This window comes from Scomber scombrus, chromosome 18 (assembly GCF_963691925.1).
Source record: "Scomber scombrus chromosome 18, fScoSco1.1, whole genome shotgun sequence".
Taxonomy (NCBI): Eukaryota; Metazoa; Chordata; class Actinopteri; order Scombriformes; family Scombridae; genus Scomber; species Scomber scombrus.
The window spans coordinates 7,839,952-7,865,350 of record NC_084987.1 but is presented as its reverse complement, the minus strand read 5'-3'; the positions used below and the strand labels follow the sequence as shown (position 1 = coordinate 7,865,350).

Below are 25,399 nucleotides of genomic sequence, written 5' to 3'. Positions count from 1 at the left end.
TAATTCTAATAGATAAGTGTCAGTTTCTGAAAGACTTAATACATTTTAAAACCTCATCCAAGTATGATTTTCTTTGTATTTATATATATAAATCCATAATTTAGCATTATTTATTGTGATTTAATGTCATACGGTTCTTCTAAAGCATATGGGGCTCAGTTTAACTAACTAAAATACTATTAATACTAATAAATATACACGAACGGGTCTAATCTCAACAGATATTTTCTATTTGAATATGGCCTAGTATTAAACTGTTTTAGACTATTTAATTAGTACACGGATTAGTATCATGAGTGAGGGTTCACTGCCCCCAGTGGTCACAGTGTGTAACTACAGCTGTGTGTTTTAAATAGTTTCTCTGGAAAGGGTATTCAATGAATTTATTTAAGACCTCCAGCAGGGCGATTATAAATATAGTTGTAAATTCAAAGCTTTAAATATTACCATACTGTCATGATTTGAGCCATTAGGTGAAACATAAATGTAAAAAGTGCCAAAGCAGTAAGTAGGGAAGTTCACAGCCATCTTGGAACAATTTATCCATTCATAGATACAGTTAGCTACTATATAAAGCCTACATATAGTACAGATATCTCCAAATAAATTGCTATAAACAATAACAAGAAAAAAAATTGTTTCAGTGTTTACAGCGTTGCCACTTAATTGTATTCATATTTTTAGCTGCAACATCTACATTTTTCTATCTTTATTTTAAGTTTTCTTTACTTTCTGCAGATTAAAAAAAAAAAAATACTTTTATCATAGACTAAAGTGTAGTTTCACACCGTGGCCACTGGAGGCCAGCATCACAACCATACAGTCTATGATCACAACCTACTCATAAATTTAGCCTTCAAAAAGGTTCTCAAACATTCAATCTGACAATTGTGATGGCCCCTATTTTCTTATTGATTGCTTGGTATTTGAGAAGTGGCTCATTAGGAGTGGCCAACACCTGAATTGGTGTGAATGTTCCTTTGTAAATAGGGGTCTGAGCATTCAGTCTGTCTCTTCTCTCAGAGTTGTTGGGTTGGTTTGATCTTGGATTATTTAGTTGTTTTTTAGGGGGCAGGGGAGTTGTTTTTTCTGTTTTACACCTCCACACATTGACACACCCATACATTACAAACATTACTGATGAACTGACATACATACTTAAGTTAGTTTATTTAAATAAATGTATTTTTCCTAGTTTAAAAAGTAATGCGTGGTCTCCATATTTTGTCCTACCTTTGATACAGGTACATTTTCTTCAGATTACTTTGAAATTCAATTAAAAATGCTCAGATGTGTAGTTAAACATCGTAACCACAGTGCAGACCTGAAACATCAATTATAAGGCAGAGATGACACACACGCTCATACTTACGATTACAGTGTTTTGTAATAAAACTTTAAAGTTAGACAAAATGTGTAGATACACTGGGTTATAGGAATAACGATGGGTTAGGGTTTGTTAACTTTTCCCCTGGCTTGAATTTAAAATAGTTATGGTTGTTACAGTTGTAAAATTTAAAAATGGGTCAAATTTGACCCTGAACAATATGTAAGGGCAACATAAGCCAGCAATAACATTTTTTACTGCAACACTTTGACAGACGGACTATGTAGCACCACTTCTTATCTCGCCTGGGCGGTAGTGAGTCAGTTCACTGCCGGCATTTCCACAGAAGAAGAAAACCGGAAGTAACGTTTGGTGCGCATGGCGCTATTTGGGAAATAATTTATCGCTTTCTGAAAACAAAACTCAACTTTTATCTTGTTTTGAAGAGAGTATCCGCTGACTGCATTATAACAGCATACAGGTGAGTGTATTTTGCATTATCCACAGTATAGTCCAGTGCAGTTATTAACTATTATTATCTAAACAGCGACGTAACTTAAACGTTTTGTCTCCAGAAGTCATTCATTTCTCTGCTTGTTAGCCGCCTAGCATGCTAACTACTGTCGAACTAATGACACTGTAAACACGAAAGTAGCAGTTTATAGTCAGCGATAACGCTGATATTTAGTTGCAGGTTTTCTATCGACAGAAGGCATATGTAAACTATAACATATGTTAATGAACATAGGTGGTAGACGTGATGCTACATGCAGAGTTAGCATTAGCTTAAGTGGTAATGCACTAGTATTTAGGTTAGTTAATGTTCCTCATCACCAGCTGAGCGCATATTGTAAATTATAATCAAACATTTCAGAGTATTTTGATTCACGCAGGAACAGCTCACGTTAGGTTTGTTGAAAAAAGCAAACACATATCTATTGTTGGGGGCAAAAAAGTCAAAAATCCATCATGTGGTAGTTTAATTTAAAAAACTAAATAGACAAGGCTGCATGCATTCCATTTGTTTAAAAGCTAAAATCTTGTTTTACATTGGTCCGTTTGTGTGTATTGAATACTACTAATACTAATAATAATCATTATAATACATTCATTTAGTATAGCATCTTCAAGTGCTTCACAGAATACAAAAATACCATAAATACATGCAAACATTAAAAACCAAGACAATAAAAACATACAGTCAATGAGGCAAAAGTAAGAAAAGCAACAGAAACTAAATTAAAACATAAAAAAAACATAAAAATGTAAAAGCAAAAACAAAAACACAGACAACCCAAAATTAAGAATAAGTACAGACTTTTCTATGTGAAGAAAGCTGTCCTTGCATATATGAATGTATATGAATATGTGCATGAATCTAATGGTTTTGTGAATTCTCATTAACTCCTCTCTCTCAGTTCTCTACAAGATGGAGGCTGATCTGTATGATGAGTTCGGAAACTACATCGGTCCAGAGCTGGACTCTGACGATGATGAAGATGATCTGGAGGCAGAGGACAGAGATGTTGATGAGGTACTCCTTTAAACTCAGTTAAACAGTTATTACCACTATAGTTGTGTTGATGTGGTATGTGTACATATGTCATGGTAATAACGCTCTCCTTCTGTAGGGTGATGATGATGATGACGATGAGCCTGCAGACGCTGATGACGACGTCCCCGGCATGGAAGTGGTCCTGCACGAGGATAAGAAGTACTATCCGACAGCAGAAGAGGTTTACGGGCCGGAAGTGGAAACTATCGTCCAGGAGGAAGACACACAGCCTCTTACAGGTTAGAAATAAAGAAAATAATGTAGTATTAATCGTCTATAAACACTCACATATCTGATTAGTGTATGATTATTAAGACAACATATGCTTTCAATGTAAACATACAAACACTCATGTTTTCTCTCCAATCCTACCAGAGCCCATCATCAAGCCTGTGAAGAACAAGCAGTTCACCCTGATGGAGCAGGAGCTGCCTGCCACTGTTTATGATATGGAGTAAGTAATCAAAGTGGATTCCTGCTTTCATGTGTATACATAATGTTAAAGACTTTAATTTCTAAAGCACTTTTCAACACAACAGGTATAAAGGGTTTCACAGAGCAATGGAACCTTGTAATATTATAATATGTGGGGTTTTTGTTGCCGAAAACCTTTTAGAAGATTGTCGCATCTCAGAGGGGTTAAAAATCAGATATATGCATCGACTTGTAGAATTGGTTTATTGCAAGAAACACAAGTCCTTTGTACATCTCATATTCATACACACATCAAACGTCATCAGCCAGAACACAAACATTTCCTTTCATTTTTATGACAGTGTGGGGCTTTTTTACACAGTGGTCTATCTTTCACACAACCACCTTCCTCTTCTCGCTCCACAGAGTATGTCTTCCATTTGTTGTGTTTTTAAAACAGCACCTTTCTCTCCTCTCTCTCTCCAGATTCCTCGCAGATTTGATGGACAGTCCGGAGCTGATTCGTAACGTCACCTTGTGTGGTCATCTCCACCATGGCAAGGTTAGAGCCTGCCAGGAGCTTCTGTATGACTGCTCCCAACTCTCATTTAGTCACATGCCTTTAGTCAGGGTTCCTCTGTGGCATTTTGCTAAAGACAAACATGTGTTCCTAAGATGACAAATTAACAAAGATAGGAATGTTTTGGAGCATATGCTATACTAACATGCCTGCCCTTTAGACTCGTCTTAGACTCATGTGGGGGTCTTATGGATTTGCTTATTCCTTTTTCAGACCTGTTTCGTGGACTGCCTGATCGAACAGACACATCCAGAAATCAGGAAGAGAGATGATGTGGATGTGAGTGCTGTCTGTAATAATCATAAAATTTTGCTGTTTAGTTTCTGTATATGACAGCAGACTAACATGCTCTTTCACTTTTCAGCTCCGGTACACAGACATCCTCTTTACAGAACAGGAGGTGAGTGCCTTAGCCAACCTTTAACCCCCCAAAAAACTCAATCACTGCATTTTCACACATCCTTGAATAAAAATAAAGTTACTTAATGTTTATAAAAGCAGATATTGCAGGCAGTTGATCCCCGAAATGATCATATTAATGATATCAGCAGAAGATAGAATTAAGTCTCCTTTGCTGTAAAATCAACATACCATCACGTTTAGTTAAAGTATATTCTTGTATATTCACATTTATTTCAAGCTGCTTGGTCATTATCAAAGCTTAATAACTTCAGTTTTCTTTTTTTCCTAAGTGTCTCTAAACAATGAGATGTGCAATCAGTGATTTGTTCTGTACTTATTCCACAGAGAGGAGTTGGTATCAAGAGTACCCCTGTCACAATGGTCCTGCCAGACTCCAGAGGCAAATCCTACCTATTCAACATCATGGACACACCAGGTATTTTGTGTTGGCTAGCTGAATGCACGTTTGGGCTTTGGTGTGGAAAAAAACAGAAAGTGATGTAAAACATTGTGTCTCCCTCAAAGGTCACGTGAACTTCTCTGATGAGGTCACATCTAGCATCCGGATCTCAGACGGCATCGTCCTCTTCATAGACGCTGCGGAGGGAGTTAGTAACTTTTTTGTATTTTTCTTTTTGAGATGTCTCCATCCTGCACTCTTTTCACATGTTTTTTTCTATCCATATAACCCTGAATTTTATTTATCTCTGCTCAGGTGATGCTGAACACAGAGCGTTTGATCAAACATGCAGTCCAGGAGCGTATGGCCATCACCATCTGCATCAACAAGGTGGATCGGCTCATTGGGGAGCTCAAACTGCCGCCCACAGACGCTTATTATAAACTGCGCCACATTGTGGATGAGGTCAACGGTTTGCTCAGGTAACACTTAAACACATCACAACCACAGTGTCTGAAGTGCATGAGTGATTTCAAGTGATGTAGAGCACTCATTTTCTATGAAAGGATAAGCAATTATAACAGAGAATGTCCGACCTTTGTAAAGAATTTTTGTTATGTGCATTTGCTGCACAACAATTCAGCCAAGGTTTGTGCATTTAATTTATTCTGACCAAATACTGGTGAGAAAACATTTAAGTGCTTGTCATTACCTTGATGTTAAATTAGCAGCCGCACTGCTGATAAAAGTGTGAATGAGGCCACACTGACTTTTACTATTAATTATGCCAATATCAGATATGTAATTCACAGCTTTTTATGGTCATTTTTCTTTCTCTGTCAGTACGTACTCCACAGATGAGAACTTGGTGGTTTCTCCTCTCCTGGGAAACGTGTGCTTTGCCAGCTCTCAGTACCACATCTGTTTCACACTGGGATCCTTCGCAAAAATCTACTCGGACACTTATGGTGAGACAGCTCCTAAGCATTTAAGTAGTCAACTGACACATCGTCCTCATCCCTTGCCTGATGCAGAATGTGAAGTATTAATTAATTAACTCTGTTTCTGTTTGCAGGTGACATAAACTACAACGAGTTTTCAAAGAGACTTTGGGGAGACATTTATTTCAACCCCAAAACGTGAGTAATTTGGATTTTAACATAATGTTAATATTTGATGCCAAACTCACTGCTCCATTTTCATCTTGTAACACATCTGCACTGATTTTCTTTTCTTCTTTTCAGTCGCAAGTTTTCAAAGAAACCCCCCAGCAATAACTCTCAGCGTAGCTTTGTGGAGTTCGTCCTAGAGCCTCTCTACAAGATCCTTTCACAGGTTGAGTTTTTTTATTTATTTTTTTAAACATGCATCAAGGCAGCACAGCTTGCTCAATCCCTTCAGGTCTCATCACGCTTGGATTCGCAGACTTCTGTGTAATCCTCCTCCAAATCTTCTTTGTGTATAGGTTGTCGGTGATGTGGACACGTCTCTCCCACGAGTTCTGGATGAGCTCGGTATTCACCTGTCCAAAGAGGAACTGAAGCTGAACATTAGACCCTTGCTGAGGCTGGTCTGTAACCGCTTCTTTGGGGAGTTCACAGGTTAGACAACTGTCCTTTTTATTTTGTTTTCTGCTTATTGATATTGGTTACTGTCATAATGTGAAGATAATCGATCATCATGGCTTTAGTAAATGAGATGAATTGATGACAAGTCGAGCACTGATCTCTTCTCTCTGCAGGCCTTGTGGACATGTGTGTACAGCATATCGCCTCACCACAAGAGGGTGCTCGGAACAAGATAGAGCACACCTACGCTGGAGGTCTGGACTCAGACCTTGGGGAGGCCATGGCAGAGTGTGACCCCGATGTGAGTATAATGGAGCTAGAACAGGAGTCTCTGATTTATTGGCTGGGGAGCAGATACACAGACTAACCGCAAATAGCTGCAATCTGTTTGTAGTATGTCAATAGTCTCATCCCAGCTGCTCTTACAAATTACACCAACAGGCTGTTGCAATTAGCTTGAATTAAACAAGCTGTTAAATAAGCCAGTTTAAGACAATGAAGGACATCAATGATAGTTTTCTAAGGTGCATTTTAAGGTGCCTAATCCCTCTTTTATTTCCATGAGAAGAAACGTTAGATTCCAGTGTTAAAACACTCCTGCCCCATTTTCCGTCCCTTTCTTATATGTCCTTCCTGCTCACCTCGTGTTTCTTGCCACAGGGTCCTTTGATGTGCCACACCACTAAGATGTACAGCACAGAGGATGGGGTTCAGTTCCATGCCTTTGGCAGGGTGCTAAGCGGGACCATTCAGGCAGGCCAGCCTGTCAAGGTTTTAGGAGAGAACTACACCCTCGAAGATGAGGAGGACTCTCAGGTCTGCACTGTGGGTCGTCTCTGGATTAATGTCGCCAGGTAGGCTCCACAGGTTTGGTTTTTGGATTTTATTGTCAAAAATCAAAGTTTGTATCCGAGCTTGATATCCCTTCTACCTTTTTTAGATACCAAATTGAAGTGAATCGAGTGCCTGCTGGGAACTGGGTTCTCATTGAAGGTTGTGACCAGCCGATCGTGAAGACCGCCACCATCACTGAGCCCAGAGGGAACGAAGAGGTGAGATGAAGGGTAAAGATAGCTTTGAGATCTTAAAAATACCTTCCGAGCAAAGAGTTTACATATTTTACTTCCTCTGACAGGCTCAGATTTTCAGGCCATTGAAGTTCAACACGGCATCAGTAATCAAGATTGCTGTGGAGCCCGTCAACCCGTCAGAGCTGCCTAAAATGTTGGACGGACTGAGGAAGGTCAACAAGAGCTATCCTTCTCTCACCACAAAGGTCAGTCTATAAACACACAGGTGGAGAAGTGAATTAACCCGGGCCCAGAAGTGCATTGCAGTGACTTTGGAAAAGGTTTCAGTTCAAAGGTTACCCACTTTCATCCTGAGGGGACGAAACATGAAAATCATCATGTTTGACTATATATGTGTGTTTTTGTATTTCAGGTGGAGGAGTCTGGAGAGCACGTTATCTTAGGCACAGGAGAGCTCTACCTGGACTGTGTCATGCACGACCTGCGCAAGATGTACTCTGAGATTGATATTAAAGTAAGTTTCTCACTGCTGCCTGTTTCTTTTGCATCACATCTTCTGGTGGGGAAAAAACATTTAATTAAATCAGTTTGCTGTATTTGGATTTTGACAATAAGTCTTTTGAACAACTGCAAGCCATTAAACAATAATAATGAGACATTACTCAGCCATTGTTGTAATTCCATATATAAGTTTTAAGTCTAATTTATTTATTAAGTTATTTAGCTTATTTGTTAGGGAGAATGCAAATTAACAAAGTACAATTTCAGCTTGTTACAAACGAGCTGCAGTAACTGATGTTCTGCATATAGAGATTATAGTTATTGCTAGTTTCCATCTCCTGTCCCTAGTTAGGCTAAAATATATATGATGTAAATATTCAACATATGTGCATGCATATACATAGAATAATAATAATGTACAATAAGGATTGTAATAAAAATAGATACAAACTTGATTTACTTTTTGAATGAAATTATAAAAACACATTGATAATCTTAAGGTATTACACATGAATAAAGCCTGTGGTCGAGGCAGATGGCTGCCCACCTAGAGCCCGGTTCTGCTTGAGGGTTCTTCACGTTAAAGGGGAGTTTTCATGCCCGCTGTCGCTCATGGGGGACTGTTTTAAATTAACAAAAGTGTATGTCTAGACCTGCTCTATGTGAAAAATGCCTTTAAGATAACTTGTGTTGTGATTTGGCTCTATATAAATAAAATTGAACTGGTTTCTTTCTGTAATCGTGCACGTCTTTTCCCTCAGGTCGCTGACCCAGTTGTGACTTTCTGTGAAACGGTTGTGGAGACGTCGTCCCTCAAGTGCTTTGCTGAAACGCCCAACAAAAAGTGAGTATTGGATGTCATGTTCTCAGATTTTAGGCATTGAGAAAAAAGCAACGTAAAGACAGAAAGCTTACATCGATCTCAGAACAGTTCAGCTATATTTGCTTCAAACCTCTTGTGTTTTTAAGACCGTTGGTAATGTTGCGTTTGTTGTTAGAGAGTTTAAATTTGTGCAGTGTTTAGAGTCGCTGTCAGAGTTAGTCCTTCCCTCTGGCCGAGTGTCTCCTCGTTCCAGAGTGAGTGATTGACAGCTGCGTGATGTGATTGACAGGAATAAGATCACCATGATTGCAGAACCCCTGGAGAAGGGACTGGCTGAGGACATCGAGAACGAAGTGGTGCAGATCACGTGGAACAGGTATGATACAGAAAGGGTTGAGTGACATGTTAATTAACTGGAAGTGGTGACGTGTGTTTCATGTTCGACGTCTGTAGATATTTCAGGCTGATAATGGCACTAGCCTTATTCACTTTCCATATTTAAGAGCCATTCTGACCAATTTTTCATCCTTGTTTTTTCCCTGGTTAGCAAGGAAAGCTGAACAGGCGTGTAAGGATGATGATTGTTCTTAAATTAAATGTCATTGAAGAGGGCAGAGGAGTATAGAAATACCCAGGGCTGAAATATCAATTAAAAAAGTGCAGTTATTGGATTTGTGGGTGTTACTCCTGAATTCATAGGTGTGGCACCCACTTTTCTTATCATGTATATAGACCAATGTTCTGTATGTTCCTGCCATCAGTTTTAAATGATTAAAAGCTGGACATGGAAGTGACAACCATGTACTGCAGTATAACTACAGTTTTAATTCATTCCAGTGTGGCTGCTTTCATTTTAATTAGTTTTAATTCATTTTTGCTTTTAAAATTTGAGAGTGATTTGAAAACTGTCACCAAAGCTTAACACAAAACATTAAGTTTTAAAGCCAGGTTGGATGTCACATGTTGACCCATTAAAGCAGAAGGTAACTGTGGATTCCTGCTCCACCTTTACTGTTCGAATGAGGAATTAGAAACTCTGAGTGTGTAAGAGGAGCAAAGTGTAAAAGCAGTCATCGTCACTGACATATGTCTTTAACTAAAAATAGGACAGGCAGATGCAGAACGTGTCTGTACTCGCATATCTGAGTAAAAGTAAAAGGCAATCTACTGTCTTATGTGCTCATTAGAAACCCTCCTTGGTAGTATTGATCACATCACTCACAGTAATTGATTCATGCGCTAAAAGCATGCATGAGCGTTCCCGTGATACCGATTCACCGTGATATGAAGATCATGCCACGAGTGTGTGTGTGTGTCTTTGTGTGTGTGTGTTCTACTTGAGAGCTGCTTCCTGTCAGTACTCGGCTCATATACGAGGCCATCTGGGCCCAGCGGTGCCAGCAAGGAGTAGCAATGCCAAAGAAGTGACATGCTTCACACACCATTAAGCTAAACCTTTGCTCTACTCATCCTCCTTCCATTAACCTCTCTGCCCCGTCGATCAACCAATCTCTCTGTAATGTTCCAGCTGACACAAAATGAAAACCTGCTCTTAAACCGACTGCTGTCCTGTTTCCTCATGTCAGGAAGAAGCTGGGAGAGTTTTTCCAGACAAAGTACGACTGGGATCTGCTGGCTGCCAGATCTATCTGGGCCTTTGGACCGGACACAACGGGGCCAAACATTCTCGTTGATGATACTCTGCCTTCTGAGGTGAGTGTTGCGACAGGCTGGACTGTATCTCCTGGACAAAGCTTTACTCTTAAGTGTGCTATTTGAGTATTTATTCAATTAAAGTAAAAATACAGATTAACTGCTGCCTTTCAAATTTTGAGAGCCACGTTAAGCTGCGACTCACAATTATTCTAATTATGGATTATGTCTCCAATTAATCGTGTTAATTATTTACTCTGCAAAACGTCATAAAATAGTGAGGGAAAAATGTTCATTACAGTTTCTTCAAATGAGCTCTTTCATCAGGCCAACAGTCCTTCAACAACATTTAATTATTCATTCAGGGTTGAAAGCAGTAAATTCTCACACATGAGAAACTGAATCCAGAAAAGTTTTGGCAGTTTTACTTGATGAATGACTTACACAATTAATTATTTGTTATCAAAATTATGATTAATTTCCTATGAATTAACTAATGGATGTAGCCTTTCAGCTCTAGAGATGTATAACTATATCTAGCAATAGCAATCTATAACTCAGATTATAACAAATGTGTGTACAGTTTATTGTTCATTTTATAGAAAGACTGCACTATATCATTGTTGAACTGTGTGAGACTATGCACATAATGACTCGAAACTAGAAGGGAGTAAATCCAAATTTAGGAAACAGTAATATGTAGGGCTGAAACTAGCAATTATTTTCATCATTTATTAATCTGTTAGTTATTTTCTTTATTAATTCATCAGTCATTTAGTCTATAAAGTGAATGAAAATGGTAAAAAATGTTCATCACTGTTTCCTCAAAGCCTGAGATTCAACCTCAGATGTCTTTTTTTGTCCCGAATAACCTAAAGATTTTTATTTTACTGTGACAGAAGCTTAAATAAACCAGAACATGTTTAGATCTAGGTAGCTGAAGGCAGAGAATGTTGGCAGGTTTTCTTTAAAAACGACTTAAAACGATGATCAAATAGCAGCAGACTAATTGTAGCTAATAATGAGACATAATGCATTTATTGACACTTTCTAATATACACAACACACGCAGCTCAATAGCTCATCCCATCATAGTTTTTATAGAGAACCCCATGTTTTTGTAACCAACTCTGCGTTTGTTTTTGCTTTTCTTTGATCTGTAGGTGGACAAGGCGCTGCTCGGCTCGGTCAAAGACAGCATCGTTCAGGGCTTCCAGTGGGGCACCAGGGAGGGGCCTTTGTGTGACGAGCGTAAGACCTCTCCTCCATCTGTTTTGTTACGGAAACATGTTGATTTTACAAAGAAACTTTCCTTCTCCTCATCAGAATATTTTTGGCTTTTGGGAGAAATACACATTGTGCACAAGGAGAATGTATTTCTCTAATCAGTGTTGCCTCTCTGCTGCCCGCAGCCATCAGGAATGTAAAGTTTAAGATCCTGGATGCAGTCATCGCTCAGGAGCCCCTGCACAGAGGAGGAGGCCAGGTCATCCCTACAGCCAGAAGAGTGGTGTACTCCGCTTTCCTCATGGTGAGATCCCCCTCCCACCCCCCAACCCCCTCAATCCTATTCTTCTTTTCATTTGCCATTAGCTCCTCCAGACTTCCCTTTCATCCTCACTTTCTTTAATGTTCCATTACCCTGATTACGATTTGGGATTTTGCTGACATACGTTCTTTTTAATTGCAGTGCAATAATGTTCCTCTTTCACCATTTTGGCTTCTCTCCTCATCTGTCTTGGCTCTTTCACTATCGTTATCATAAATCCATGGGTCAGCTATACATGGGATGAGCATACTGTATCTCCAGGCTTTTGTCCTCACGCTAATGTGCTCTCCCTCGTGTTCCAGGCGACTCCGAGGTTGATGGAGCCTTATTACTTTGTGGAGGTTCAGGCTCCAGCTGATTGCGTGTCTGCTGTCTACACAGTGCTGGCTAGAAGAAGGTTGGTCTGCTCTCTTTATCCTCATGTCAACCTAGAGGGGCATTTAATGGAATATTCCTTTATTTCTTTAAGTAATGCAAAATTCTGCAGTTGAGTTTTTTTAATTTGCTCCTGTGTTTGCCGTCTAACAGGGGCCACGTCACTCAGGATGCACCTATTCCAGGGTCTCCTCTCTACACCATTAAGGCTTTCATCCCAGCCATCGACTCCTTCGGCTTTGAGACAGACCTTCGCACACATACACAGGGGCAAGCCTTCGCTCTGTCTGTGTTCCACCACTGGCAGGTAAGATTTATGGACACAAAGCTGCTTTCTATCTGTCATCCTGTCAGTGAAATCCAGGCGTAAATGCAGTCAAGACTCACGTTACCTTTTTAGAGGTGTGGAAAAAATGTGTCTGTCTGGCAACTTTAATTATTAATGTTTGTGTAACACATCTTCAGTTCAGATATAACAGGAACACAAAAGCAAAGTATGACAACCAAAACAGAAATGTACTCAATTAGCTAGCAGCCTAGGGATGACATGAATAAACATGAGATTCATTCACATCAGCTGTTGTGCCAGGTTTAATAAGAAAAGATACAAGCCTCCGAACCATGTGTGCAACCTTTCAACAGAAAAAGAGGCTCATGCCTTTTGTCACAGGAAGTTACCACACTGTCCAAACACAACACTGGTCATTTATGAATTGCACTGTAAATGCTGCACATTCATTATTAAGCACGCAAATCTGATTTCACCCTATAAATAAATGAGGACTTCTGTCAACCTTTCACTTACTCACATGCACGCACACAATAAAAGAAAATGTGGCAGCTTGTGCAGCAAGCAGAGTGACCAACTTGGTGCACATATCTGCCACTCTGGCTAAACCGCTTTTGATGTGGAGTAGAGTGGAGTGTTGAGTCATTAAGTTTTAAATGTAACGTGGCTGTCTCTGTCTCTGCCTGCCACGTCTGACATGTTTGTGTCTGCACTCTGCAGAGCTGCGTCAGTGAAAATTAACTCCACTTAGGGCAGATTAATACTTAACAGCAAAAACATTCATTTGGGAAGCGAGACAAAAGGATTTATTGGGTGTAAATATGCATGTGTGTTATATTTTTGGCCATTTTATGCCTTTATTGGAGATAGAGATACAACGAACATTCCCAGACTGGTAATGCTACAGTTCATGGTTTCCATCTCAACCCCTAAACCACAGGAGTCACCCCTTTTAAATATTTTAATATGTTTTGTCTTCCTAAATTGCGTGTAATCCCCTTGAGATGAAAATACGCTAGAGAAGAAACTAGACATAAATTATGTATGAATATGTTTGTCCAATCACCCAGAAAAAGATGTATTATAAAAGATGTATTCAAAATAAATGATACTGATATTTTAAAATTTTGCACAACTATAAAAATGTGTTATAGTAACGTTAGGGCTGAGTAGTCTGTCATTGGACTTTTTTTTTTTTTTATAGCTCAAAGCTTGATACACCCTTTTTTATGTAAAGTAAGTCAGCTGAAACAGACCGTTACAATTTGATTTCCTGTCATCACATGGCTCCACAGTGATGGTTTATTTCCATATCGTCCAGCTCTCGCTTGTCAGTCATCCTGAAACAGAAAATATACCTCCCCCCCCCCCCCAGGAGACTCCCCCGGGGTCCAGAACAAACCACCTTGACCATATCTCCCAAAATCAGTTTCTAAAGGGCAGCCACACAGTCTGAACCCGATACAATCAACAGTCTGAATTTTCTCCTCTGCTCTGGGCTTTGACAAAAATCATTCCCGCTAGCACATATTGATCCACCTGCCCTAGAAAACATGAATAACACCGGAGTCCCTGGATCGTGTTGTTTGTCCCATTAAACTCAAGAGACTTTATTGTGCCTCACTCATTAGTTTTATCGTGTTCTGCCAGTATTGGCATGCAAACAGAGTTACTGTTGTTAGCAGCCCTCATCCATCTGTTGATTGGCCTTCAGCCACTCCATTGATTATTCTTTCCCTTTTCCTCCAGTTTTTAATCTTTCCCTGCGGCTGGGAAAGTCTTATTCAGTCCACTCTACCCTACTTATTTCACATTTCATAACTTCTCGTCCTTGTCTTTTTTTTCTCCCGTCGCATATAGGGTGAGTGTATCATGTGACAATGAGCAGTTCACTCTGTTAAGGTCACGTTGTGCACTCATCTTAAAGATAAAGCATTTAGCAAATCATTTCACTTCTTCTTGCTCAACCTGCTAACATTGCACTGATGCCGCGTCGGTCACGAACTAAAAGAGTGACAGTACTCGCACGTTGCTTTTACCCCATCATGTTGATGGATGCACTCCTGAGTCAGTAATAACGGGACAGAGTTGCAAATGTGAAAGGTTGAAATCACTATCAAAAAGTGTCCACTCACCTAAAATTTGATGTGTGTTTCATGTTGACAGTTTGAGCCTCATGTAAGAATCACACATGCAAACAGATTCGTTCTTAAGAGACACGGACAAGTGGATTAAGACAATTTGTGATATTTTTCCAGTCTCTTGTACTTAAGATTTTCTCAGGAGTGTGAGCAAAATAGTCTAGACTTGTTGTACGAGACCTGAACAGAATTTGAGTTTGTAAATGATACAGAAATCGTCTAAAATAAAATGTATAACTAAAACAAACTTCATGGAAAATTAAAGTTCCGTTCACTACATTATCATCATCATCATGGCTGCCAATTTAGAGAGGCATGTCTACATTTCAGTAGCTGCATCTTAACTGTCTTTTTACATTTCCTCCCAGATTGTGCCTGGTGACCCCTTGGATAAGAGTATTGTGATCAGGCCTCTTGAGCCTCAGCCTGCCCCCCATCTGGCCAGAGAGTTCATGATCAAAACCCGAAGACGCAAGGTGAGGGTCGCATTCGCTTGTTTATCACACTTTTTTTGTTGTAATTGTAATTTCGCTCTTGTGCGTCACTGACATCGTGTGTTTGTCCCCCCACAGGGTTTGAGCGAGGATGTGAGTATCAGCAAGTTCTTCGACGATCCTATGTTGTTGGAGCTGGCCAAACAAGACGTGGTGCTTAACTACCCCATGTGAGAGAGTGCGACGCTCACTGCAGCCAAGAACTAAACCTCCACTAGTCACTCAGCAGCTTTTTTTTAAAGGATATTTTTGGTATAATTCAACCACAACAACACACACATTCAGGTTACACAGTGGTTATTCTGAATCTCCAAAGACCTCATGACTGTGTTATTAGCTGAACTACCATTTGCTAATATCTGATCTTTAAAGAGGGGAGATAACCTTTGGATTCATAGAAACCATGAAAATAAACTGTCCAGGAGGGTTATTCGTCTTTTCTTTAGAGAGCAACTGTACTTTTCAAACATTGCATATGTTTGTTGTATCTCATCTTGGTCTTGTATTTAATGTTTTTTATATGTAAAAACTATCAATGTTTTTTGTAGAATAAGGAAACGGAAGGCTTTTTTTTTTTTTTAAAGAAGAAATTGATCTGATTGTCTGAATAAAAGAATTCTTTGTAATTCAAAGAAAGATGTTTCATTGTTCTTTACTGTCTCAGAGCTCACAATGATGTTACTGTTAAACATTTGTTTAGTTGAGATATAGATGTCGAATGGGAAGCTTGAGCGTAGTGGACTCAATTCTGTGTCTGGGGGTTGAGACTAGTGTTAAATTGTAGCTTTGAGTGTAGCAGGTGAGTGATCGGTGTGTCTGTTAGGGACGCTGTGTGGGTTGTGACTGATGGACAGGCTGTGCGATGGTTGGAGGCAGGCAGAGAGGAACCAAAGGTTAGGATAACTTGGCTAAATAAAAGGGGGGGAAAAGAAGAAATGATGCAACATATCAAAGAAGAAAGGTGTCAGTGAAGCACTAAGACTTGGATTCGAAAGTCAAATTGGTTTTGAGTCAGTGAAGAAATCTGTTGGAAATCCTCAATGCCAGTGAGAGGATTGCACAGCTCAAAGTGAAAACTAGACCATGCTTGGTTTTTTTCCCTATGCTAAGATAAACCACCTAAGTCACAAAGTGAGGCTGCAGTAGAAATCCACATCAAACTGGACAGGTGTCGATGTGAAAGCCGCTAACAGGACTAGAGAAACTGTCTTCTCAGTCGACACCTCAGTCCCTTAACCACCAGAGCCGCCCTTAAAGAAAGTTCAGTTTTTACATCATTTATTACATCTGCGGTCACCAACATGCAATGAAGTTTCATTGAGAATGTGAACAAAGATGTGAGAATACTGTGATGAAAGCATGAAAGAACTGCTGGCAACTCACCATTTCGACAACCTCATTTAAAGTCACAATGGACGTCAAAATGTTAAAGCGATACTCTGCTTTAAAGACAAATCTCAATAGACGAAGAAGACGTTAGAAGTTTTTACGGACATTTATTGGCCTCCAACTGTGGAGTGCGTTGTCTCTTTAAAGAGCAGAGTTTGACTTGCACTTGATGATCCGGCTGACGGCTTGATGTGTGAGTCTTGTCACACCTTCAGAAGACTCTGGTGTCTAAACGGCTCAGTCCTTCATCACTCATCGCTGACAATCCCCCGAACAGTCCTGGAGGTGGTGGAGATGGGGAAGGTAAGAACAGGGACAGGGAAGAGTCAAACATGGCTTGAGCTGCTTTGACATTTGGTCTTAATGTCAATCCTGTCCAGAGAGACAAGATATTTTTTTATTTCAGCAGACATGGGTTGACGGTGATGGGGGGGGGTAGTGTGCCCTTTTCAGATGAATGAAGGCAAGAGAAATGAGGAGATTGACGAATTGCTGTAAACATGAACGCATCTTTAGGAGGAGCTAAGTACAGTCAATGATTTTCTCATCGCTGTATCAACAAGCAGATGATTCAGTGTTTGCTTTACAACGCCCACTCTTGTTTCTTCTCACCTCTGCTTTGAAGACATATGCAGTGACAGAATGTGATCAATTCTGCACATGTTGAGTAAAAATTGCACTCAGACAACATGGTCCCATCATTGCTCTATTGCACTGGAGTGAGCCGGGACTGTGTTTGGCCCCAGGCGATGAGACGGATGGCATCAGTTCTTGCCGGTCTGAACACAAGGCCCCGGAGCACTTGTTACAATCTGTGGTCCCTGTGCTAAATATAAACAGGAGCAAGACTCTGCCTCGATGTAGGGTCGGCGAGGGGCACCCTCCTCCAGCAAGTCAGGCCTTTTCCTTCCCTGCTCCATCTGCTCTCAACCACCTCATCAGTCACCTTTTCCTGCAATGAATCTGTCCTCTGCTCTTACCTCTCCTTCATCTTGTCCTGTCTCTCTGCACCTACACACCTCTCTGGCTCCGTCATGTGTCTGTGACTCAATCACACTTGTCTCTTCCTGCTAACATCACAAGCAGATTTTACCCTGTAGAACACGCAGTCCAAAGTGTGTATGGAAAGGCATGAGAGAGTCCAGAGAGGCAATTTCATATTGACAGCTTGCCCAAAGCAAAGAAGAAGCCACTTATACAAATCATTAAGAGATCTATAAGAGGTTTAGTAACCCCCCAAACAATGTCATGTCCCCAAAAAGAGTCTGCAGGTTGTATATGACTTCAGATACAGTAAGGATGTGTTCTTGCGTTCTCTGTTGACAAATGAGCATTGTACACGTCTTGACATCTCCCTCCTAAATAGTCAAATGTAGCCTATCCTACAGAAACACAGGAGGGCGCTATCACTGCCCAGCAGGTCAGTGACAATTTGAGGTCTGGCAAGGTCGGAGCTGTGAGCAAACATTAAAAAAAACAAACACAAAAACCAAATACCACCACATGACTGTGTGACTCCCACACCCTAGGGCACCTGACGGACCCGCAATAGTGAATCATTCTCCAATCACAGAGATCAGAAGATCCAGAGTTTAACTCTCAGACTGATTGAGGCTGCACATGATGCATGGGTGCCTGAAAGGGCTGCAGAATCAGAGAGAGGGGGGTTGGAGGATTTTGTGAGCAACCCCAGTTAAGGACAATCAAGCTACAAATTCAAACCAACTAGCTGTTTCAATTTTCCAAAAGAGCCATATGTGTTCCCTCGCTTGAGGCCTTTGTCAAAAGCAGATTGAGACCAGACGTGGGCCCTCACACAGTGGGTCCACTGAACTGGTAACAAATGGTAAAAGCCCTTGGACTGATTTTAATTTTAATTTCCACTGATTTATTTGACTTTATGGAACTGCAGACATCATCCACTGAAGGGTTCCAGTCATTTCATTGGAATATGGTTTTGGGCCTGGTGGTGAAATTTGACATTTTTGTCTAATTGTGTCACTTCGCTTTCCATCCAACAGGCTGAAGTCATCAAAGTTGCACTTTTTCTACGCCTTGTGGGCTCCACAATTAGAACAGAAGTCCCAATGCTTAATCTTTGGGGGCCCTTTATGTTTGACTGCTCTATGATTACACTGCAATGTTTAGCACTTTATTTTCCTTTCCATTGTCTTTAATGTCTGTATTTCACTTTAAATTCCCTTTATGTTTAAAAGCTGCTATGGGCTACAAATGTTAATAATAAAATCTTCATAGCTGAAAAAATTGACTATTTACTCTTGTTACTTTCTAATATTGTAATGCAAAGCAGAAAAAAAACACTCCATTTAAAAAAAACTGAGAATAAAGAATATTATATAGCTGAGTTACAACAAACCAATCATGCCCGCAATAATCCTACCATATATTTTTAAGATGCACAATTATGAGTCTATAAAATATCATGACATTAAAATTATAGGCAATTATAGGTGATAAAAATGTTTTGAATATGATGATGCAAATTATAAATTAAGGGCACTACAGGTTTATATAAAAATCAAATGAGAATATAATAGTGATTTCTGTAAGCACAAATTGTGTGTTAAATTGGCTTATTTGCTCTTAATATTCAGCAGATGTTTACCCAGGATGTGTGACCTATCGGGTGCGCGCACTGTCAAAGACGCGTACGCGCAGCATCCTGCTTTTACTGCTCCCCTGCAAAGACGGGTCAGGGAATCCAGCTGTCACTCAACCAGACCCCCGTTCAGCCAGTGTCGGACTGTATGAGGCAGACGGTGGAAAGCCTGGTCCCGATAAACACGACACAGAGACACCGCTGGATTTTAGGTGGACCTCCAGTGATCAACAGATCGGCAACTCCGCTGTCCACTCCTCCTGCGAAGAAGAAGAAGAAGAGGAGGATGAGGGACCCGATAGAAAATACCGGAGCCAACTGACACATGTGAGCGACAGACATATTTATTCTCGAGCCAGTCACAGAGATATGAACACAATAGCGCTCACGATTTGGTTTTAAATAGCCGATTCGATTCTTCTTGGCAGCGGGTTAGGTTCAGTCCGTGCCAAAATGACCAGACTATTGTCTAGCATCGCTGTATCGGAATGGGCCCGTAGGAATTTTGGCACCGGTTTTACGCAGCAGACCACATAGTTTAATCGACGCTCGTCGATCGAAGAAGGTAGAATAGTGTGGCTGGCATGGACAAAGAATGATTGCAAATCTCGCAGTGATGCTATGAGATAAAATTAAAAAAAAAAAACATCAGTGAAACACCCTGCTGGTTCCAACTTCCTCCCGAGAAGTGGAGCAGATAATCAACGGCGGGATTCAAGTTTGGACCTCACCAAGTCCAAAACGACCTTCCCCTCCCAAGAAAAAAGATCATCTTATATCTTAAAGCATCTTCACAGACTCGCACAGCGGTAAGAATTCATCTCATAATTCCCAGTGTTGTGGTGTTTATTTCCATCTGTTTTTCTCAATGTGCAATTTCTAAGCCAATTGGACTCCTGGTGAGTGTGAATGTCGGGGGTCATAGACGCACCATTTGGCACCATAACGCACAGGTGATGGTTGCATCTCCGTGATTTATTTCGTTTTTAATTTGCACTGAATTTTCTCTCCTTTTCTGCGTGTGTTACACATTGATAAAGGCCACGCTGTGAGCAACAAGAGCTCAACTTCACTATGAAAACGTGCTTTAAGGGAGGCAGCGACTGGCGCGTATAATTGACATACGCTGTTAATTTAGAATCCATATGCTTGCCCATCAGCTTCAAATCAAACATCATTTCAGCTCTTGAAAAGCCATTCCACCACCAGTTTTGAGACTGAGCCAATGTGTCTCACAATCTTTTGTTCTCAAATCATCTCAGCAGCAACACGGTGTGGATGGGCGGTGCATGGAGTCTCCTCAGGGTTTGATTAAATCCTGCAGGATCTGTTCAAATTAGCGAAAACACACACAGACTTTATAAGGACTTTATTGGGGAAACTCTTGAGATTAATTAATAATGAATATATTGCACAAGTGAAGCTTTGCCAATGCATTTTGAGCGTCTTTTAGTGGAGTAGCTTGTCCTGAATAATAGTGTATATTGGCATTCGGGCTCATATTATCAAAGCTGTAGAGCTGAATTATTTCAATTAGCATGACAAAAGAAATTAATGCTGGTTGTAGCAGTAGTTGTCATTAATATAAATGAGCTTCATTGCTCAATTAATTGTCTAAAACTAAATAGCTGCCAAAAAAACATAACAATAATCCAACATGGCAATTCCAGGTATAAATAATTGCACAAATAAGCTTTAAGTATTTTTAATATGTGCTTAGATTGTGTCACTATAAACATTACATATAAAAACCTTTACTTTTTTATTTTGTGGTAGTAGTTGTGCCTTTACTATGGCGGTCAAGCTCTAAAAGCCTTCCTCTCTTAACAGAATATACTAACTATTGGTTTGACAGCCCCACCATTTTCCCTGATTCAGTGATTATCTCATCATTTCTGAGGTCTATATATCAAAAGAAACGCTCCCACCACTCAGAGCAGTTAAGGAGCAGCAAGCACCCAGCATTATTCACCCTGATGAGAAACTGTTTCATTGTGCTGGCTGCCTTTGAAATATGCCACATTGGTTTCTGTGGGGAGCATTTGTCAACGCCACACCAGCAACGGCTCAAATATGAGCCACCGTGATGAGTTTCTCCTCTGTGCTTTAGAAAATCCCTGCTATATGTAAAGTCGTGATGGATTTGGGATCTGGCCAATTGAATGAGCTTTACGCTGGTGAATAATGCTTGCTTTCTACATAACATATGGATGCTGTGTATTTCTTCTGAATTTATTCGTTGGTTAGCTGCCAGTAGAAGCATATCTACCTCTATTTGCCCTCCGTTCCTTCTTCTTTATTTCCATCCAGTGAGTGCTGTTTTAGCATTTCACAGCCTTGCTGGAGATTTAATGAACATTTTCTGTATGTGAAACTGTTTCTGCGAGGTCGTCCATCTCTGTTGGCCAATACCCCTCCCAGCTTGTTACCCCTGCATCCCTCCAAGAGATGACTTGTACCAATATGGGAAGAGGGGGGGGATGTCGACCCCTGTGCTCTCCAGCACTGAAAGAGAGCGATGAGGAGCAGATTCTGTGTGGCAGAAAGAAAATGCCCCATCACTTCAGTTAGTATCATGACCAGTGTGATCATATCCTCTTTTCATTTAAAATACAGAATTTCTATATTATTGCACTGTTGCAGAAAATCACTCCCGCCCTGCCCCCCTCCCCCCAAAAAAACTCATGACCTGGCAGATATACATGATGAATTGTGCATGAATGTTTATTAAATGATCAGAAGATGTCCTAGAAAAGTCTAAGAAATCGTATATAGCCTGGTAAGTTGATTTATAACATATAAAATCAGTATTCAGCAGTCAATCAAAAGAAAAGGTGTTCAAAATAGCTCTTTAATAAGTATAAGAACAACAACACTGACAAAGCTTGCTTCCAACTATACTGCAAATTAGTGTCTCGATTTCCAAATTGCATGATGAAAGTGTGACATTTAGAGTACATATAAACAATTTTAAATGCTAGAGAAATCCCTGAAATATAAATAACAGTAGTGGTGAAGGAGGTATTCAGATCGTAAGTAAAAGGGAAAAAAAAAATCAAATGAAAAAGTATTTATAATTCAGAAGAATGGCCCCTATGTTTGCAGTACATTATAATTATTGGATTATTACAACTGGTTCTTGTTACTGGAGCTAATATGGATTTTTTTCACATACTGTGTGAGATGGTGATCTGAAAAGTAACCATAGCAACTAAAGATGTTAAATGTAGTGGAGTAAGTAAATGCAACATATCCCTGTACTGCTGTGGAGGAGAATTATAAAATATCATGACACTGAAATACTCAAGTAAGGTACAAGTACCTCAATTTTGTGTAAGTACAGTACTCGAGTAAATACACTTAGCTCCACCCTTGCAGAGCACATACTCAAAACCTTCAGCATGTTAGCGTCTACCAAAATGGCGTAAAGGTACCTGGTTGTTGTTTTTTTATTTTTTTTACATGTTTCAATATTTCCATCTATCCAGTCCTGTTGCCGTGCTCACTACTGACCTTTATGATGCTATATTAAATTTTTAATGACTTATGATACATGGAAAATCAATATCGCCATTTATTGTAGAATTCATTAATGTGTTCCTCTTTCAATTTACTATTAAAAGCCAGAATAATACTCCAGAGGGTTGGAATCAATGATGGTGTATTAAATTGAGGATGCATTAGGATTTGCTCGCAACATTTCAGAGACGTTTCATGTGCACAACCCATAAATCATCATGGTTTAATCTTATATTGAACTACCTAGACATTGGTTCTTATTCCCAAACTACTAACATGTCACAGATGATGTCATATTTATTTCTACTATATGTGAAACTAGCCAGCTGAAATGACATCAACATGAAAACTCAGCCACTCACTTACTGTAGAGATTTACATACTATAATAGCTGCAACACTATTCACTCGCTGCAGTCATACTCAGTAGTTTTGAAACCTAAATTGCCTCATTTCCACCACAAAAAACAGTTCTGATCTCTAAACATCACTTGAATATTATGTGTATCAAATTTTCTGCATTGATGCTGGTTTTTAAATGTTTTTTTAAAATGTTAATCTCTTGCAATTAAATCAGGCATTTACAATTACCATAATTGTCAAGTGAAATGTCTGCGGGAAATGTTTAAGTCAATTACATGCTTTATAGGCAGCTATTTTGAATAATTCGAGTAATTCACTTCCTGTTTTTCCCAGTTCTTGCCTTCAGAATGTGTGATGTGGAGCCAGTACAGTACAGAGGTAAATTTTATGTTTTTAGCCACCACATGAAAAATTACACCCACGTGTATATGAGAAGTAGGTGTTTTCACATATTACGGGTCTGGCATCTCAGAGAAGTGTTTCTGTGAGTGACTGCAGGGATGTGGATGAAAAATGAGGGGATCCTTTCTACAGTCCATGGCCTTTTTCTAACTAGTCTTGTGCGACATGAAATATCAAGGTATTATTTCTATATCTTGCTTAGCAGATGTGAGCACACTGCCAGCGTTAATCCTCAGAGTGTGGCTCGCTAAGGGAAAACAGTGTCTTTATGCCTGCCAACGAGTCTGAATTCCCTCTGCTCGACACTGTGTACACAAGCTCTGTATTTTCTGGTTGCCAGTTCCTGTAAACGACATTAAAGCAAGAGCAGAGGGAAGGTGCTTTATGCGTTTTGTAATTAGCGGGTGATTTAAATTGTTGGAAGTCATTATGCAAATGGTAGATGCAGCAGAGGGTGTGCTTAGTTGCAATGCATCCACTTTTGTGGGACCTACATGTGTCCCTATCTTATTTAGGAGAAGATATAACTTTATACTCGTGGGATCATTTGGTATTAGAGCGTGGATGTAATGTATGGATTTGGATAATGTGCTGGAACTATTTCTGTAATGGGCAAATGGTGATTTTCTGGGAGAATAGTTTCATCTAGAAGAGTAACTGAATATATTGAAATTTGTTCCATAACGTTGGCATGAAAATAATTGGTGAGGCTACTGAGATGTGCCCGCATGTCTTTAGATAATTGAAAAGATTAAAAATGAATTGTAATTAAATTGTCATTAAATTCTTAAATCACGAGTTTCACGGTAACATTTTGACCTTCACATATTTCTCCAATTTATTCATTTTATGTGATATTAATGAAGACCGAGTTTTGCAGTACAGCTGAGCCTACTTTGTATCCAAAAACAGCGTGTCTTTTTTTTTTTTTAGGGGAGGCTCCAAATATTAGGCAATGTAGCAATGAGCAGGGGGGAGGGTTGTGTCGTGCTCTCTGTGACTCAGGATGACTCCAGAGTAAAACGAGCCCCACAGTCGGCCCTGACCCTTCCAAAACAGGCATGCTCCCAGTTGTGTTCGGTGCACGTGTCACTGTGACGACACAGCATATCTCTGAGTCTTTAACTGCAAAATATGGAAGAGAAATGTTTGAGTTCGTCTGACAAAAGGGAATCCTGACCACCAGGGTTCATATCATCCATGTGGTACAGCTGTGTAGACACATGTATTCATTAATGCAGAAGTAACCACACTGCAGTCATGTTGTGTTTGTAAACATTCAGGAGAAACTTAGCGGCTCCACATGAGTAAAAAGTCTATATGCGTTTACGTATTAAGGCGCTGAAACAACAAACATATATTGCAAACTAATAAACTTATTAATCAAGCAAAAATGCCCAAAATATGTTGGTTCCAGCCTCTGAAATGTGAGGATATACTGATTTACGCTGTTGTTAATCAATGTGAATTAAATATATTTGGGTTTTTGACAGTTGGCCAGGTAAAACAAGTGATATTAAAACATAACCTTGGGCGTTTTTCACTTTTTAAAACCATTTTGATATTGAAATTCAGTTAATTAAACAAAAAAATCATATATAAATAAAAAAATGTACTATTCTACCCAACTGAAATTTTATGTCATATCATGTGAAATGCTCCAAGTTTTTCATCATTTAGTGATCATTTCATTGCGTCGATAACAAACAATGACATACAATGACAAACAATGAGCCATCATGAGTCCCCAGAGCGTTGGAGAGTCTTGATATTGCTGACTACGACTGACAAATATCAAGACAAAACAAAACTGAAAAGTATGAATAATTTGCAATGATATGAAACAGTGAAAAACAGCAAATCTTCTCTTTGAGAGGGTGTAAACAGCCCGGACATCAGTAGTACAGGAAAAATAAAGAGACAGACAGTGAGAACCCTGCTGAGTGTAGATGAAATCAGATGTCACTTTGGCCTAGCTTGCGCCAATGAGGAGATACGGGCAGTC

The 25,399-nt window shown here is 39.7% G+C and overlaps 1 protein-coding gene across 1 annotated transcript; it reads left to right on the top strand.

The window, feature by feature from the left end:
- The first annotated feature begins 1,685 nt into the window (after window positions 1-1,685).
- On the top strand, window positions 1,686-15,727 carry eftud2 (elongation factor Tu GTP binding domain containing 2). Its single transcript, XM_062439677.1, has 28 exons — window positions 1,686-1,808; window positions 2,746-2,861; window positions 2,959-3,121; window positions 3,258-3,336; window positions 3,783-3,858; window positions 4,090-4,155; window positions 4,241-4,276; window positions 4,624-4,714; window positions 4,804-4,886; window positions 4,994-5,160; window positions 5,522-5,646; window positions 5,754-5,817; window positions 5,923-6,013; window positions 6,144-6,279; window positions 6,420-6,547; window positions 6,907-7,100; window positions 7,187-7,298; window positions 7,382-7,522; window positions 7,690-7,791; window positions 8,540-8,622; window positions 8,891-8,977; window positions 10,188-10,314; window positions 11,418-11,505; window positions 11,667-11,785; window positions 12,106-12,200; window positions 12,332-12,485; window positions 14,977-15,084; window positions 15,181-15,727. Exons 2-28 carry the CDS (start codon window positions 2,757-2,759, stop codon window positions 15,274-15,276), a joined length of 2,916 nt encoding a protein of 971 aa, XP_062295661.1. The 5' UTR covers window positions 1,686-1,808; window positions 2,746-2,756; the 3' UTR covers window positions 15,277-15,727.
- The last annotated feature ends 9,672 nt before the right edge of the window (window positions 15,728-25,399 follow it).

Bases quoted from the DNA above. Each gene is read 5' to 3' on its own strand.
- eftud2 (XM_062439677.1), top strand. From the start codon at position 2,757: ATGGAGGCTGATCTGTATGATGAGTTCGGAAACTACATCGGTCCAGAG. The intron at 5,161-5,521 runs GTAACACTTAAA...TTTCTCTGTCAG, and splicing joins GAGGTCAACGGTTTGCTCAG to TACGTACTCCACAGATGAGA. The intron at 7,523-7,689 runs GTCAGTCTATAA...TTTGTATTTCAG, and splicing joins ATCCTTCTCTCACCACAAAG to GTGGAGGAGTCTGGAGAGCA.